This window comes from Sus scrofa, chromosome 3, assembly GCF_054392235.1.
Source record: "Sus scrofa isolate SSC_HxYL_T2T_F1_AM1 chromosome 3, Sscrofa_HxYL_maternal_Yorkshire_Landrace_v2.0, whole genome shotgun sequence".
Classification (NCBI taxonomy): domain Eukaryota; kingdom Metazoa; phylum Chordata; class Mammalia; order Artiodactyla; family Suidae; genus Sus; species Sus scrofa.
The window spans coordinates 108952987-108971362 of NC_139385.1; the positions used below are offsets into that span (position 1 = coordinate 108952987).

General features: G+C 40.0%; 1 protein-coding gene across 15 annotated transcripts in view; it reads right to left on the minus strand.

The window, feature by feature from the left end:
* Positions 1–18376, minus strand: part of PLEKHH2 (pleckstrin homology, MyTH4 and FERM domain containing H2) — a 126047-nt gene that overhangs the window by 50849 nt on the left and 56822 nt on the right. For 13 of the 15 annotated variants that reach the window (XR_014842053.1, XR_014842050.1, XR_014842047.1 and 10 more), the window contains exons 9-15: positions 16376–16451; positions 14645–14739; positions 13834–13978; positions 11115–11251; positions 10896–11006; positions 10651–10737; positions 8483–8641 (exon numbers count right to left, since the gene is read on the minus strand). Coding sequence is in view for 5 of the 15 variants with exons in the window: in XM_021087574.2 (XP_020943233.1) it covers positions 8483–8641; positions 10651–10737; positions 10896–11006; positions 11115–11251; positions 13834–13978; positions 14645–14739; positions 16376–16451 (810 nt within the window). In the remaining 10 variants the exon portion in view is untranslated. Of the gene's footprint in view, positions 1–8482; positions 8642–10650; positions 10738–10895; positions 11007–11098; positions 11252–13833; positions 13979–14644; positions 14740–16375; positions 16452–18376 lie in introns of all 15 variants that reach the window. The other 2 variants (XM_085019413.1, XM_085019412.1) reach the window with 1 other exon arrangement.

Below are 18376 nucleotides of genomic sequence, written 5' to 3' on the forward strand. Positions count from 1 at the left end.
ATGATGTGTTTTTATGTATGTATGTATGTATGTATTTATGACTTTTTAGGGCTGCACCCGCGGCATATGGAGGTTCCCGGGTTAGGGGTCGAATAGGAGCTGTAGCCTCTGGCCCATACCATAACCATAGCAACGTCAGATCTGCAGCCTGCACCACAGGTCATGGCATTGACAGATCCTTAATCCACTGAGCAAGGCCAGGGAGCAAACCTTCATCCTCACAGATGCTAGTCAGATTTGTTTCCACTTAGCCATGATGGGAACTCCAGATGATGTGTTTTAAAATAAGGTGGTCAGGAAGGCATCACCCACACTGAGTCAAGCCCTGGAGGAAGTAGGGGAGCTCAGCAGTCACCTGAGAGAAGAGTACTCTGGGCAAGAGCAGCAGCAAGGGGTAGGGCCCTGAGATGGTATGTGCCCATGTATGTGAGACTGAACCAGTAAGGAGTGAGGTCACTGGGGAAGGGGCAGCACAGGGGAGTAGGGAGCACACATATTTTATGTAATGACTTAACATTCAAATGGACTGCTCTTGGGGAGTTCCTGTTGTGGCTCTCTGGGTTACGAACCCGACTAGTGTCTAGGAGGACATGGGTTCGGTCCCTGGCCTCACTCAATGGATTAAGGATCCGGCGTTGCCGTGAGCTGTGGTATAGGTCCACATGTGGCCTTGGATCCCTCGTTGCTGTGGCTGTGACATAGACTGGAGGCTGTAGCTTGGATTCAATGCCTAGCCTGGGGAACTTCCATATGCCACAGGTGCGGACCTAAAAAGCAAAAAAATAAAAAATTTTTAAATTAAAAAAATAAAAAATAAATAAATGGACTGCTCTGATAGTAGTACACTGAGAAGAACATAAACAATTGCCACAATGGATTTTACAGTCTGCAGGTCACAACATTGGAAAAGGCCTGGATTCTGAGGTCAAACAGACCAAGGCTTAAATTCCAGTTGTGTATTGGACGGATGATGTCCTCAGGTAACTGACTTAACCTGTCAACTTCTGCCATTAACATGAGATTACTGTACAGCTCATTGGGCTGTTGCGATGCCCAAAGGGGAAAATGTAAATTAAACAATAATAGCAGTTACTCAATAAATGCTTCCTTCCTCACCATGCATAAGAAGAAGGAAAACACATGTTTCATTTAAACCCACAAACAGCAGCCAGCCTTTGGGCTTTCAAAGCTATGGTTTAAGCAAACAAATAACTCTACCATCTAACAGTTTGATGGATTTAGAATGTTGCTTGAGAAAAAAAAAATATTTCATCTGGCAAGACATGTTTCAGTTTAATTAAATTTAGAAACATATATTTATAGAAAAATATCCCGCAAGTTTTAAATAGTTTGTGTCCTGCAGCTTTTTTTTTCTTTCTTACTCTTTTAAACAAACTCCAGAAAGCAGTCTCACCAAAACTGAAGCCTAATGCACCTGGCTATAGAGAGCATACTTTTGAAATGATTTATCTTTAAATAGAACAATGACTGCCTTTGAGGAATGACAAATGAAGACCTTTGCCAATTTGCCATAAAGACTATGTTTTCAAAACACACTCTACCTTTTTATGCAAATCTGATTATTTACTATCTCTTCCAACTCTGACTTATTCTGAAAAAAAAAAATCCCAATAAAACAAATTACACTAAAGGAATCTTCTTGAAGATTTAAAGACAATATCAAATCTCAAGGCTTTGGTGAATGAAATAGTTGAAAGAATAATTTTTTTAATTATTAACACCCAAACGAAGGTACTTATATCAGTTCTCTCTGAAACTTGGAAGACCAACAGTGTATCATATCCTGACTGGCCTTTTTCATTACAGAAAACATAAGCTTCCACAGTCGGCTCCCCCCCCCCCCATATTTTCATGCTTCTATCCTTTTCCACCACAAATCTTGCCACCTGCCTTGCTGAGTTCAGCATCTAGGTGAAACTCTTGTAATAATAATGGTGAGCCCTTTTGGAGTGTTTGTGATGTGTGCTCCAATGAGTGTTTATGATGTTCTAAAGCATTTTACAGGCTTAAATAGTTTACTCAATCTTCCCAACACCCCGTGAGGTCGGCACTATTATTCGCACTTTACAGAAAAGGAGGCTGAAGCACAGAGCCTATCAGTAACCTATTCAGGTCACACAAGTGGCAACAGTCAGAGCCAGGACACGTGCCCATGCACTCTGCCTCCTGAACCCTTGCTCTAGCCTCTTTGCTATCTGCCCTCTGTACAACTTTAACTCACAGTTCCTCGTTCTCTTCATTTCCAGAAACCTTTGCATTTCTCCATTTTTGCCATTCATGCCCTTGGCTACACCCTGCTCCTTTTTTCCTCATTGGGAACTACTCCACCTCTGAAATTTTCATTCTATTTTCTGTTTCCACTCTCCTCCTAGCTCCCTCTCTCCTTACTCACACCACTCCTACTCTTTGACCTCACTGTAAACTTTTAAGTTCTCTGATCCTTCCATTTGATTCCAATTTATCAGTTCCCTCCTGGCCTCTCTTCTTTCTCTACTAAACTTGGATCTGATGTTTGATCACAAAATAACTTTTGCTCTAAGACCTGTGATTATGTTGCATTCCTATGCTTCCCACAAATCCACTCAATAAAATATCACCTCCATTTGTTTGAAGTAATCCAGTGGAGGCGTAGGAAGAAAAAGGAGGTTATGAGAGCTTTTATAAGAAATAACACTAGCCATAGTTAATAACCGTTGAAACTAGGTGATGAGCATACAAAGGTTTTTTCTATTATTCCTTCCACTTCCATGTGGGTTTGAAAATGCTCCCAATAAGTATGAATTTAAAATCATAATCTTGATATGCATAAAGCAAGTAAAATGTTAATTGTGGAGTTTAAGTGGTGGGAATATGGGTGTTTGCTGTTAACCATTCTTCTGACTTTTCTGCAGATTTGAAAATTCACATACTACAATGTAAAGTCTCTGTTCTTATTTCTGGGCACCTTAGAGAAAAATAAACCAATATGAACTCAAATCACAGAAGTCAGGTGGGCCCTTAGTAAACAATGATCAACTCAGCCTTCCAAGCATGCCTGCCTGCCCGCTTCTGGACTTTTTCTTAATCTCTCATTTCTCTCTCCTGGCTGCTTCCCCTCAATCTGTAAATGCAAGGCATGCCTTTCCCATCCAAAAATGCCTCTCCTGACATCACGGTCCCTCCCAGCCTCATTCTTCTCATGTGCTGGAAAGTGTGGACAGTCCTGCAAACCCAGTACTGCCCTTACTCATCTCCCCATTACCCTTCAACACACCACATGCACGCTGCCGCATCTGCCACCGAGGATCACTCCCTCCCCGTCACAGTCCCCCTCCTGGCCTCCAGGACCGACTCTCCAGAGTCTCTTCACGCATCTCTTTTATGTGCCCTGAAATGTTGGAAACCAGAGTGTCCCATAAACAGTCCCCTGCTCTTCCCACCCTGCACATTTTCCTGGGTGATTTCTCTCACTGTCATGGACTCAACTATCACATCCATGCTGATGATTCCTCAGACCCTTCTCTCCAATCTAGCCCTCTCCTTTCTCCTCTGATGGAGACTGGCGTTGCTGCTGCCTGCTGGAGTCAGGTCCCTACAAGCTCTAGACACTGACAAGTACCCAAATAACTTTGTAATCATCCTGAAACTGCTCCTCTTTTCTTTCTTTCTTTCTGCCGGCCTACGCCACAGCCACAGCAACTCCAGATCCGAGCCACATCTGCGACCTACACCACAGCTCATGGCAACACTGGATCCTTAACCCACTGAGCAAGGCCAGGGATTGAACCTGCGTCCTCATGGATGCTAGTCAGATTCGTTTCCGCTGAGCCATGAAGGGAACTCCCTTTCTTCCTTCCTTCCTCTCTTATTTTTATTACTCAATTGAATTTGTCACATCTGTAGTTGTATAATGATCATAACAATCCAATTTCATGGGATTTCCATCCCACAGCCCAAGCACATCCCCCCACCTCCCAAACTGTCTCCTCTGGAGACCATAAGTTTTTCAATGTCTGTGAGTCAGCATCTGTTCTGCAAAGAAGTTCAGTCTGTCCTTTTTTCAGATTCCACATGTCATTGAAAGCATTTGATGTTGGTGTCTCATTGTATGGCTGACTTCACTTAGCATGATAATTTCTAGGTCCATCCATGTTGCTAAAAATGCTGGTATTTCATTCCTTTTAATACAGATGGCCAAAAACACATGAAAAGATGTTTAACATCACTCGTTATTAGAGAAATGCAAATCAAAACCACTGTGAGGTACCACCGTACACCAGCCAGAATGGCCATCATCAAAAAGATTTTTTTTGTTTTTTTGTTTTTTAATAGCCACACCTGCAGCATATGGAGGCTCCCAGGCTAGGGGTCAAATCAGAGTTACAGCTGCCAGCCTATGCCACAGCCATAACAACAGTAGATCCAAGCCATGTCTTTGACCTATGCTGCAGCCTGTAGCAACACCTGATCCTTAACCTACTTAGCAAGGCCAGGGATTGAACCAGCATCCTCACAGAGCCAGCACCAGGTCCTTAACTCCAGGCTCCTCTGTTCAGAGCTCACTATTATCTGGAACTATCTTTCACCCAGCTATCCCTATCTCCCCACTTCCTAGTTGCTAAATTCAGTCTAACTGAAGATTTTACCTCCTAACATTATTTAAATTCACTCTCTGGTCTCTTCCCTCTGATCAGCTCAGAATTCATCCTCTTCAGGAAAACCACTTCCACTTTCTGTTCTTAGAACCCCCCGCTTACTTCCCACACATTCATCTTCCTCTCGGCAGAGCCATCTGTTAACAATATGAACACACCCCTGCCCCTGCTACAAACCCTTCAGGATGAAAAACAAAGTCCATGACAAGACAAATTAGCTTTTTCTGAGAACTTACGATGGATATCAATAATGGTACTTTACATATGTCATTATAAATATGCTTATATCCTTTTCTTTCCCAATAGATATGAGGCTCTCTGAGGGATGGGCAGTGGCCTATTCCTCTTAATACTCTCCAGGGCATTGCCTTACATGGGCTAACTGCTCAATATGTTTTTGTTTTGGTCTTTTTTTTTAAATAAATGATTTTTTACATAGGAAATGTTCTTCCAAAGCACTGAAATAAATGTTGCAAGAGTGAGTATCCGGAATCAAATTAGTCAAGTTCTTAATATCTACCTACATCTTTCTGTACTTAATAATGACAGTGTGACAACGTGAAAGCACCTCCTCCTCTCCAAAGTATTCACATGCTGCTCTGCAGTATCTCGGATTGTAGCCTGAATCTCAGCTCAGAACAAGTCACTCAAAACGAGTTTTTCTCTTATAAGGCTGTGTGGGTGAAAATATGGGGGTGGACAAGCCTTTACGAATGGTAGGAAGGAAACCTAATAGCATCCTGTCTATAAACTCTAATGGTTTTAAAATGCAATTGTGAAATGAGAAGTGGAAGAGCAGAAATATAATACGATCGATAGGAAACTGACAAGCCCTTTGATAAATTAAAAACAAGCAAACAAACGAAAAAGACGAATTGCAAAAGAATTAGCCATGAGATCATATTAAAGTCTAAGGGTTTGATGAGGACAACTAGTTATTATGAATTGGAATAGAAATGTGGTTTGAAGTGGCACTGTGTTCGTTGAAAAGAATATATTAGCACAATACTAGGGAGTTCACAAACCCATCATTTTCATGAAAAAATATTTTCATGGTAACATAATATTTTGGTTAAAAAAAAAAGTGCATCTCTTTGTTGAATGTATTGGCGAATTTTTTCATCTTTTAGAATAGCTGGTCAGTCCTTGTAAATACTACTTAAGAGTACTTGGATTCCCACGTTAATATTAAGTATAAAGTTACACTGCAGCATAGCTCATTTACAGATAAATTTTTCACTTCTTTTTTTTTTAAGGATTTATTAATTTATTTTATTATTTCATTTTCTTTTTGCCATTTCTTGGGCCGCTCCCTCAGCATATGGAGGTTCCCAGGCTAGGGGTCGAATCGGAGCTGTAGCTGCCAGCCTATGCCAGAGCCAAAGCAACGAGGGATCCGAGCCGCGCCGTGTCTGCAACCTACACCACAGCTCACGGCAACGCCGGATCGTTAACCCACTGAGCAAGGGCAGGGACCGAACCCGCAACCTCATGGTTCCTAGTCGGATTTGTTAACCACTGCGCCACGACGGGAACTCCTTCACTTCTTACATAAACAAAGTACATGAGTGATGACTGGTGATGTGGAGGTTATTTTTGTGGATAATATTCTGTGTGACCAAGTGGACTTTTTAAAATTTAAAAAGAATATTTATCTTAGCATAAATTAATACTTACTCTTTCTAAAAAAGTTAGAAAACAGAACCAAGCAAAAATGAAGTAAAACCACATGGAGATGTCCATTACACCATAGTATATTTCCTAATCAGACCTTTTTCTACAAATAGGTTTACCAAAACTGGGATAACAATGTAATACGCTACTTATTTTATCATCTAATAATACATCATATATATTTCTATAACATTAAATATTCTTTCACAACATTTAAAAACATTACATAGTAAAGCATTATCTGATTACATAAATATTTATTTAAACTAGCCTCTATATCTAAATTGATCCCAATTTCTCTTTATTATAAATCATACCACACAAGTTCTCTTTTTAGGGTAATGGAAATGTTCCACATCCCGACAGAATGACAGTAAATATCTGTCAAAATTGACCAAACTCTACACTCAAGATCTGCATTGCAAGGTATGTTAAAATCTTTTTTTTTTTTTTTTTGAGTAGGAAAAAAAATAAACCATGCTGTGATGGACATCCTTATAATTAAAACTTTTGCAAATTAAGAACATTTCCTAAGCATAAAATTTTTGGACTGAGATTGCTGGATGAAAGGGAATGGATATAGGGTTTTTTTTATTTGTTTGTGTGTTTTTTTGTCTTTTTAGGGCCACACCCGTGGCATATGGAAGTTCGCAGGCTAAGGGTCAGTTCCGAGCTAGAGCTGCCAACCTATGCCACAGCCACAGCAGGGTGGGGTCTGAGCAACCTACACCACAGCTCACGGCAATGCCAGATCCTTAATCCACTGAGCGAGGCCAGGGATCGAACCCACATCCTCATGGATACTAGTCAGGTTCGTTACTGGTGAACCACAACGGGAATACCCTATATGGGTTTTTAAAACATTTAATATTTGTTCATTTATTTGTTCACTCAAAAATATTTGCTAAGTAAACACTTTGGCCAAGAGACATTACCAAAATGCCTTTTAGCAAAATTCTTAGTTTGTGTCAATACTGCATTTCATACTTTTTATTTATTTTATTTGCTTTTTAGGGCACCACCCACGGCATATGGAGGTTCCCAGACCAGGGGTCAAATCAGAGCTGCTGGCCTACACCAGAGTCACAGCAACACAGGATCCGAGCCACGTCTGAGACCTACACCACAGCTCACGGCAATGCCAGATCCTTAACCCACTGAGAAAGGCCAGGGATCAAACCCCCAACCTCATGGTTCCTAGTTGGATTCGTTTCTGCTGCACCACAACAGGAACTCTGCATTTCATACTTTTAAAAGTATAGTTGAGGAGTTCCCATCGTGGCGCAGTGGTTAACGAATCCGATTAGGAACCATGAGGTTGCGGGTTCGGTCCCTGCCCTTGCTCAGTGGGTTAACGATCCGGCATTGCCGTGAGCTGTGGTGTAGGTCGCAGACACGGCTTGGATTCTGAGTTGCTGTGGCTCTGGCGTAGGCTGGCGGCTACAGCTCCGATTCGACCCCTAGCCTGGGAACCTCCATATGCCGCGGGGAGCGGCCCAAGAAATAGCTAATAAGACAAAAAAAAAAAAAAAAGTATAGTTGATTTACAATGTTGTATTCATTTCTGCTGTACAGCAAAGTGATTCAGATACACACACACACATTCTTTTCATATTCTTTTCTATCATGGTTTATCTCAGGATGCTGTTCTGCCTTTCATAGTTTTAAAAGAGGTCCTCCTCTGATCAGATTTTTTAAATATCCATTATTTCAAGTTTCACTTTTTAGGGAAATTATTAATGATAGCAAAACATTTTTCCATCTGCTTCTTGATCATGTGTATTCCTTATCTCTACCACCTCCACTTCTCTCTCACTGTGTCCTTTGTTCCTGTCCCCCTACAGGTATTTAGCCTCTACTTACAGATTTGAAAAGCTCGTTTTTCATATATTTCAAATACCTTTTCAAAGCTTCTCCTCTGTCTTTTAAAAATTCTGCTTAGAGAATTTATGATTTTAAGAATATTTACATTTTCATGTAGTCAGATTTGTCAACTTTCATCTTTATGGTTTTTGCCTTTGGTATCACACACTCTTCTCTACCCCAAGATAAGAGAAATACGCAATATATATATTCTCTGATGCCTACTTTTCATGATCAGTGGGGCTAATTCGTCCTTGCCTGGGACACCGCTATGCACAAAAATTTCCCACCTTGGTGAGCAATCCCTTCACAGTTGGCTTGCCCTCAGGCTGCAGGAAAAGTGGGTTGGAAGCTTGTACTCGAAGAACATTCTGTAACACTTTAATCCATTCTTCCAATATATTGGGAGAATCTGCAGTCAGATAGTATGTATGTTTTTCAGTGGTCAACTGGAATGGGGTGAGAAAGAGAGAGGAATGGGGACTCTGAAGATTTTAGGATTATTAGCATTTCCCTGGCCATTCTTCAAACATCATTACCTAATATGGAAACAAACATGCTAGACTTTGAATCCCTAGCTTCTAAATAAATGATTCCATAAATCATTTAGCATATGCTAACCACTCTGTGAGAATGACAATTTACTTCTTGCTGAAAATAGCTTTTTTCACTTCTGTTTACTTTCGAAGTTTTCATAATATTAAGTTTTGGGGTCATGATTTTTTATCTTGTTTATTCATTACATTTTCCTTTTCTCCCTTAAATGTGCTACAGGCTCCTGGTTGTTGAAATGAGGAGCAGAATGACTGTTAGACTGTAATTAAATAACACATTTCAAGCAAATAAAGAGTAGTTATTTTTTATGGAAATGAAGAAATCAATTATAAATAAAATAAGGTCTGTATAGAAGAGGAATTCTTGAACTAACATGTGATCAGATATTAGGAATTCACAATTTCTTAGGCTCAAATTTGCCACATAAAATTCCAAATATTTTAGAAGCCTACAAATGATACCTATCTGCCATGCTCCAAAATAAAGTTTTCCCCGATTCTTCTTTCTACATTTTTGGGGCAGTCCTCAAGTATTAGAAACACTGATAAGGTAACTTCCTAATAAAATGCTGAATATTTTGTAAATAATTATAAATGACAATAAATATATTATTAATATATATTTATTAATTTTTATAATATAAATATATATTCTATTTATATTAAATATAAATAGTTTATATTGTCATTTATATTTAAATATAATACATTTAAATAAAATATCCCATCCTCCAAAGGAACAAGATAAGAAAATAATGATAATTGAAGGCATTTCAGAAATAAGTGCCCGAATTTTATTTATTTATTTATTTCTTGTCTTTTTGAGGGCCACACCTGGAGGTTCCCAGGCTAGGGGTCTAATTGGAGCTGTTACTGCCGGCCTACACCAGAGGCACAGCAATGCCAGATCCAAGCAGCATCTGTGACCTACACCACAGCTCCTGGCAATGCTGGATCCTTAATCCACTGAGCGAGGCCAGGGATCGAACCCGCAACCTCATGGTTCCTAGCCGGATTCATTTCCACTGCGCCAGGACGGGAACTCCGTGTCTGAATTTTAAATCATATACACCAAACTATCTCAACAGCCTGTTTTTTTAAACTTAACAAAGGTTTCTGGCAAGACCGGCATTATGTGTGGGTGAAAAGGGCAGCAGCCACCTCTGTGATATGACTTGGTGGGAACCAGGACAACCCCTCTGTTGATTAATATCTCTCCCGCTTAGCTATTAAGCATCTGAAGTTCAAGGAACTGCCATTTTCTGGTTCTGTATTAATTTGCAAATGCTGATTTTTGTCTTTTTTTGCTATTTCTTGGGCCACTCCCGCTGCATATGGAGGTTCCCAGGCTAGGGGTCGAATCGGAGCTGTAGCCACCAGCCTACGCCAGAGCCACAGCAAGGCGGGATCCGAGCCGCGTCTGCAACCTACACCACAGCTCACGGCAACGCCGGATCGTTAACCCACTGAGCAAGGGCAGGGACCGAACCCGCAACCTCATGGTTCCTAGTTGGATTCATTAACCACTGCGCCATGACGGGAACTCCTGCTTCTGATTTTTATAGTACATTCAATTACAAATATCTTTTTGGGAATTCATTTAGTAAATAACCCTCCCCTAAAAGAGCTTGACAGCTCAAGAACGGAGAATGACAGAGGATGGGGAAAGAAGAGTGTTAGGGATAAAGGACAAAGAAAGTGCAGTGGGGAGTGAACATCAACTTAGCCGGTCTTATAGTTTTAACTAAGAAGTCCTGGGGTATCACACATTTTTTGAGGCATCAAACTGAGCCTAAAATGGAGTTTTCAAAACACTGAATCACCCCATCTCCACACTACTTAAGCTTGCATAACTGAGAATTGAGTTTTCCCGTGACACAAAAAAGAAAAAAAAAAAAAGGTACCTGAACTGTTTGTTTGTTATCTCCTCTTAAAATACTGCAGGATGCACTAAGTTCAATATGACCCTGGGGTTTTCTAATTACATCACTCTGTATGAAAGAAAGAAAACCAAATGCAAAGTGATTACCAATAATAGTCATAATAAGAAAGGTTTTGTCTAATTGTACTACGTGGAAGAAAATCAATCAGCAGTTTGATTTACTAGGTTGAAGAGTTCAGTTCTAAATAACAAATACTTTCCACTCACTGGAGATTTGTAGTAAAGTAATTCACCACCTTTAAGAACAAACCATCTCCGCTTCCAAGTCTTGACTTTACCACTCATTTTTAATAAGTAGCCAGATTTTTCCAGTGGTTCCTAATGAAAAAGAAATTAAATACAATAAGTTTCCCTTGGGAGGCTCAAGCCAACAGATTCATTAATGCTTTAAAAAAACAAAAACAAAAAACCTGACTCAGTGTTTACATTTTTCCCATTATCACTAGAAGACGAGCACGTCTTAGGGAGCTTCTGCTCTGGCTGTGAGTACTCTGTGTCTGTGGAGTACGCATCTGGGGGAATAGCATAATCACTTTCAGAAGCCACAGAAGAGAGAGACACGCCTAGAGGAATAAAGAAATAATAAAATCAGTTTTTAATAATTAGGGGGTTCAAATTCTGGCTGTCAGTTCTCCATAGAACACAGCAATTCCTAAATCATAAACCTTCCTAGACTAGATTTATACCATGCCTTTGGCCACAAAGAAACTTCTAAGTGGAAAACAGAACTAAGGGTAAGGACTATCATGCAGCTCCCCAAGGAAATCAAAGGAATATAAATAACATTTTGGTATGATTGTAAGCAGTTATTTTTACATATATAAAATGTATGCAATAGCCTAATAATGACTTTATAAAGGATTAAAATACGTGTATCTACATATTGAAATATAGGCAAAAAAATGTTGAACCATAATCTATCAAGATTTGTATAATCAATCACACTTTAACACAATTTACATTTGTATTATATATATTTTTTATTATATATATAGTATAATATCATTTGGGGGGGGCTGCACCCATAGCATACAGAAGTTCCCAGGCCAGGGATTGAACCCACACCACAGCAGCAACCAGAGCCGCAGCAGTGACAATGCTGGATCCTTAACCCACTAAGCCACCACCAGGGAACTCCTGTAATGATTTTAAAAGTAACATCACATTAAAAAAAACACACACAATTTTAGAAGTATTTTTCATATAAGTCCAGTACTAACTGTCTGTAGATTTTTAAGACATCTTTCATGTAAGAGGAGCAATAAGACTTAAAGATATAAACAGACTATTCAATATGCCAGCAACTCTAATTTAAAATTCAAGGGGAGGAGTTCCCGGTGTATCCCCACAGTTAACAAACCCAACCAATATCCATGAGGACATGGGTTTGATCCCTGGTCTCACTCAGTGGGTTAAAGATCCAGTGTTGCCTTGAGCTGGGGTCACAGACACAGCTTGGATCCCATGTTGCTATAGCTCTGGTGTAGTCTGGCAGCTACAGCTCCAATTGGACCCCTAGCCTGGGAACCTCCACATGCTGTGGCTGCGGCCCTAGAAAAAAAAAATTCAAGGGGTCATTTTTCACAATAATTCAATTTCCATTTTAGAAAACAACTTGTAAGATGCAAGCCACATTTGGAGAGTGACTACATTTGGTTTCTAAGTGTTCATTAACATTTAAGGAACATATTAGGACAACGTCACTATCAGCCAAATAAATAATTTGACTAAGACAAGTAACAGCTGTGATAATAGTAGTATCTTTATTTTTCAAAGAATAGCACATTTAGATCTACAAAGGACCTTAGACATCCTGGTTCCAGCCCTCATTCTCTAAAGAGACTAAGGTCCACAGATTAAAGGATTTGTCCAAAATCAAACAGCTAGGCAGAGTCAATCTTGGAGTGCAAATCTCAGGCTTGGAGCTCCTGGACCAGTGCTCTAGGCACTATCCTAGGTGCCAGGGGAAGAGCAGAAAACAAAATGAAAAAATTTCTGCCTCATGGAACATAGATTCTAATCAGGGGAGACAGACAAAAAAAAAAAAAAAAAAAAAAAAAAAAAAAAAACCTGACAGTAAGTGCTACAGGAAAAATAAAATGTAGAGCAGACAAAAGGGAATGAAAAACGCTACCAGTTGGAGAAGGGCAAAGTATTTGAATGGCATGGTCAGGGTGGATCTCACTGGGAAGGCAGTGTGCAAGCAAAGCAAAGCAGGAGGCAGAGGAACCAGCCATAAAGACACCCGGGGGAAGAATAACAGGCAGAGCAACTAATCCGTGTGAGGGCCCTGAAACAAAAGCATGCCTGGCGTATTCTAGGAACAGCAAGAGGGTCTTGGGTGGCCACAGCTGAGTAAGAGAGGAGAAAGGAAGAGAGAAGGTCAAAGACATCAAAGAATCACATAATACTTTGAAGTCTTTATAAGGAGTTCTTATAGCGTTTTGAGCAAAAGTGTGACATAACCTTACGAAGGCTGTCAAAGGGTCAAGGTAGTAGCAAAGAGACCAGTGGAACCCCCAAATATTAAACCTATGACAGTTGAACAGCTCCAGCTGAAGCTAAGGGGTTTGGGAGGTCCATGGAACACAGTCTGAAAAACTGTGCTGAATTAAAGGCATTTGTAAAATACAGATGTCATTTAATGTGGCTGTCTCTCTCTATAACCTGTACGTACCCACGCCAAAAATTTCTTCAAAATCTCCCCAAATCGTAGACATGCCCAAAGTAAATTTTTGTTGGCTTCCATCTTCCTATCAGATTAACCATCAAATTCTTAGCTGTGTCCTTTGCCATTTAGGAGTGTAACGAATTTAGTTGAAATAAGTCCATCCCATAAATTATCCAGAATCACCCAGGAACTATAAAAGACAAGCCTCATTTGGGCCAAGTATCTCACTTTATGCCCATAATGAAGTGATCTCAAGGTTAAAAAAAAAAAAAAAAGACTGTCTTGTCTGGAATCACAGAGAATTAAGAAGAGACTTAGGACTGAAATATGAGCATCTTTGTCCTATGTGAATACTCATCATGATGATAAGAAGCCAGTGTGTTGAATTTTTTAAAGTCCTATAGAGAGATAAAATTCCCATTAAATATTCTGAATTATCAGGAGCTGTCCTGTGTGCCTGAGACCTTCCCTCACCTCGTTTCATGGCTCTGGGGCTGCCTGGCCCACTCCGACTGCGTGAGTCTGACTCCGAAGTCCGGGAGCTGGACCTGGAACTGTCTTCTTCCTCTGACCCAGAGGAGTCATCCAGGAATGGGCTGCTACTTATCTGGGTCGCCTTCTAAAGAAAAGCAAAACAGCCTCCCTGTGTCTGTCTCTGAAGTCCTCTTTTTCTTTAGGTATAGAATAGTTTATATTTTACCTTAAGAAGTTATGGAATAAGGTTTTCTAAGGAATACAAGAAGATACTTTGCCATTATCAAAGTCATGTTACTAAATCCCGAATTCCAATTGGAAAGCATGTGTCAATCAGAAAAGAACATAAGGCTGTTAATACATGATGATACTTTTTTTGTTTGTTTGTTTTGCTGATAATACTTACTTAATTAGGTACGTCACACAAGGGTGGGGAAACAAAGATGGCAGTGATACAAAGATGTTTCTAAATTAGGAGTTTTCATTGCATCATTAATAGTATTTCCTTTAAACAATTAACTGCTATGGATGGGGTGGAAAATCACCTGTAGCATAATTAAAATGGAACATATCAGACCTCTAATACTCTGATAAATAAAAAAGAATAAATATATTTTCTAGATCTTTCCATTTATTCTCTTTTAATAATATGTTAACGTGAAAACAATAGTAATATGTTAGTGTGACCTTCTAAAATGCCCTTTGGAGGGACAGTGTGTGTAAAATGTCAAGAACAGAATCAGAGCTTAATCAGTTTTCTTGCTCCATCATGAAGAGAACCGCATGTTTAACAGTAATAATAATGAGTTACCCCCTTCAAAGTTGTATACACTGGGGTTGTCATATTCTTGTATATTAGAGATGTATAAAGTCCTGATGTGGTATAGGAAAGCATTGTAACAGAATCTGAAACAGAAAACAAAAAAAAGGTTTTTAAAAAACTTTCTAACACATAGCTCTGTTTCTTATGAAGGTGAATTAGCAAAATTTCCAGTTAAAGAGAAACGGGTTTGACACACATGGTATTCATTACACAGTCTGCTTTAAGAAATATGGCATTTATGGAGTTCCCATCGTGGCTCAGTGGAAACAAATCTGACTAGCATCCTTGAGGATGCAGGTTTGATCCCTGGCCTCGCTCAGTGGGTTAAGGATCCAGGGTTGCTGTGAGCTGTGGTGTAGGTTGCAGATGTAGCTCGGCTCCCCCATTGCTGTGACTGTGGCATAGACCAGAGGCTACAGCTCTGATTCGACCCCTAGCCTGGGAACCTCCATGTGCCATGGGTGCAGCCCTAAAAAGATAGAAAGAAAGAGAGAGAGAGAGAGAGAGAAAGAAAGAAAGAAAGAAAGAAAAGAAAAAGAAAGAAAGGTGGCATTTACAGCTTTAACTATGTACTGTCTTATATGGTTCATTATGTCTTCAGGTGTGCCAGTTCCCCAACTAGACTGTAAGTGCTTTGACAGTAAAGATCTTAACTCTCATTTCGTTGGCATCTCCATCCAGCTCAGGCTGAGCAGAAATGAAGACAAACACCTGCTGAATGACTCAGTGATCAGTATTCTATGAGGATATTCTCTGCTTACTCATAGCCCTGTTAGCGACATGGTGTTAAAACATCATCTCTTTTAAACCATTATCAGTGGCAAGAACCGAAGACAACTGAAAAGGAGCAGAACATCAATGGTTACCTCTATGATATTAATTAGAGGTAGGATGGGGTGGTGGTGGGGAAAGGGCGGGTGCAGAAGAAACCATAGAAAAGTTTCTTTTTCTATTCCAGTCAGTTCTCTGTTGTCTGGTTTAATTTTTCCTAATGAACATGCACTGTTTCCATGACAATTTTTTGAAGAAAGGAAGAAGGAATGTGTTTTAAACTTTGGAAAAAGAAGATACAGATTTCAATATTTTTACAATTTTAAACAGCTGAAATGCCACAGTTTCTTAGCCTTTGCCTCTTTTAGGTGAAAACATGAGGTACTTGCTACATGAGAGCTGAATATCTATGTGCCCCTGTACTGAGTGACATGAAGTGCAATTTCAAAATGTAGATCAGCAACCTCAGAAAGCATTTTCCGAAGTTTCATAAAATTGTATTTATTCCAATGACTTTAGGCATTTAGGAAGTTCTTGGCTAGTGACACGGTAATATAAAAATCGCTTTCAAAAAACCCATGTTTTATCGTAGCAAAAAACACATAAAATTTACAATCTTAGCCATTTTTAAGTACACAGTTCAGTTAGTGTTAAGTATATTCACACTGTTGAGAATCAGATCTCCGAAACTTTTTTATCCTGCAAATCTGAAACTCTATGCCTTTAAGTATGTGCTTCCTTCCCCCTACTCCCTGAGCCCCCAGAAGCTACAACTCTTCTTCTTGTTTCTATGAATTTGACTACTTTTAGACCCCCTCCTAGAAGGAGACTCGTATAGTATTTGTCTTTTGTGATTACTTATTTCACTTAGCATAACATCCTCAAAGTTCATCCATGATACATAGCGTGCAAAATTATTGGCATATACTTATTTGCATATATACTTACTTTTATTAACATTCTCCATATTGAAGGCCTCAGACATTCGAATGCCTGATTTGGCTACAGCATAAATTCTGCTTTCCTAATATAAAAGAGAGATTGAAACTGAATATTTGAAGCAAAGAAATGATTACTTTCAGTACACCTGTTTTTCATTAGTTCGTCATTTAATAGTCACCAGAGCACAGCATTATTATAAAACTGTCATCAGTGCCAACTAAAACATGCCACTCTGAATAGCACTGCAGAAATTTTTTCCATCTATTATCTTTGTTCCCAAATTTTTGCTTGGTATTTTAAGTTCTTTTGAAGAGATAGGAAAAAAGTAAGAGAAAGCTTAGTCACAATCACTGACTATTCATAAATCCCACCATCAATATTCCACCGTTTTAGAACATGATTAAAGGGGAAAAAAAAGGGAAAACCCTGAATGGCTGTAACATGATGCCAGAAACCATTCATTATCATTGACTACACACAGATATTATCTTTAATATTCCACCACTTTAGAATATGGTGAGGAGTTCCCGTCGTGGCTCAGTGGTTAACGAACCCGACTAGCATCCATGAGGACTCGAGATTGATCCCTGGCCTCGCTCAGTGGGTTAAGGATCTGGCATTGCCATGAGCTGTGGTGTAGGTTGCAGATGTGGCTCAGATCCCTCATTGCTGTGGCTGTGGCGTAGCCTGGCAGCTACAGCTCCAATTCGACCCCTAGGCTGGGAACCTCCATATGCCGCAGATGTGGCCCTAAAAAGACAAAAGACAAAAAAAAGAATATGGTTAAAGAAAAAAAGTTAAATCTTGAAGTCAGAAAGCGCATGTAGAGAAGCATTAATATAAATTTCAATATACATTTTAATAAGGTAGAAGAAATACCTGAGGTCAAATAATAAGTGAATTTGAGAACTGCAATGGAATTTATAGGATCTTGTTCCAAAAATAGGTTATTTTGCTTTCTCTTCTTCTGAAGTTTCTGAAATGGGTCCTGAAAGGCTATCACCCTGCTTCCTGTGAGAAACGGGGCTCCAGATTGTTCCTAATGCATAGATCACCGGGTCCTGAACACACCTAACCTGGACAGTGGTCTCGATTAGGACATAGCAGGTAGTTGAGGCAGTCCTCTTCAGGACAAGGCTCGTCAGTGGCCTTTGAGATAAAGGGCATGACACCTCTAATCATTCAAGATTGAAGAGTGGCTGACTGGATGAAACAGATGCAGTTTCTCTGAGAGTGTGATGATAAGATGCTCACAGGGAGACAGAGTAGACAGAACAGAAAGTAGAAAGTAAAAATAAGGCAGGAAGTGAGGCACGCAGAAGCCATGAGAGAGCAAAGGAGAGAAGCACTTGGTCACTGCAGACAGCAGGGAGTTCTTAGGAACTCCTAAAAACTGCAGTCTCCTGATCTCTCTCCAACCGTTCTCCTCCTGGCCAAGAAGGAGAAGTGGCTTAATGTGACTGGTAAGCCTAGAAGGAGAAACGGGACATGCAAAGCCCAGCACCTTCCTCTCTCCTTCCTCTTGAGAAGGAGCCGTGTGCAGGAAACAATCATTTGTAGGCTTTAGAGACGCTGGACCTCACTGAAGGAGGCCTGTGGTGGTCAGTCCAGCACTACCTGGAACCAGGTGAATAAATTCAGCTCCCCTTAGAGTTCCCGTCATGGCTCAGTGGTTAACAAATCCGACTAGGAACCATGAGGTTTCAGGTTTGATCCCTGGCCTTGCTCAGTGGGTTAAGGATCCGGCATTGCTGTGAGCTGTGGTGTAGGTCACAGATGTGGCTCGGATCCTGTGTTGCTGTGGCTGTGGTGTAGGCTGGCGGCTACAGCTCTGATTAGACCCCTAGACTAGGAACCTCCGTATGCCACAGGTGCAGCCCTAGAAAAGACAAAAAATAAAAATAAATAAATAAATAAATTCAGCTCCTTCCCTGGTGTGCAACTGGCTCATTTGCCCAATTCTCTAAAATCTGTTTTATCTGTAATAAAGGTAATATTCTGATCTCC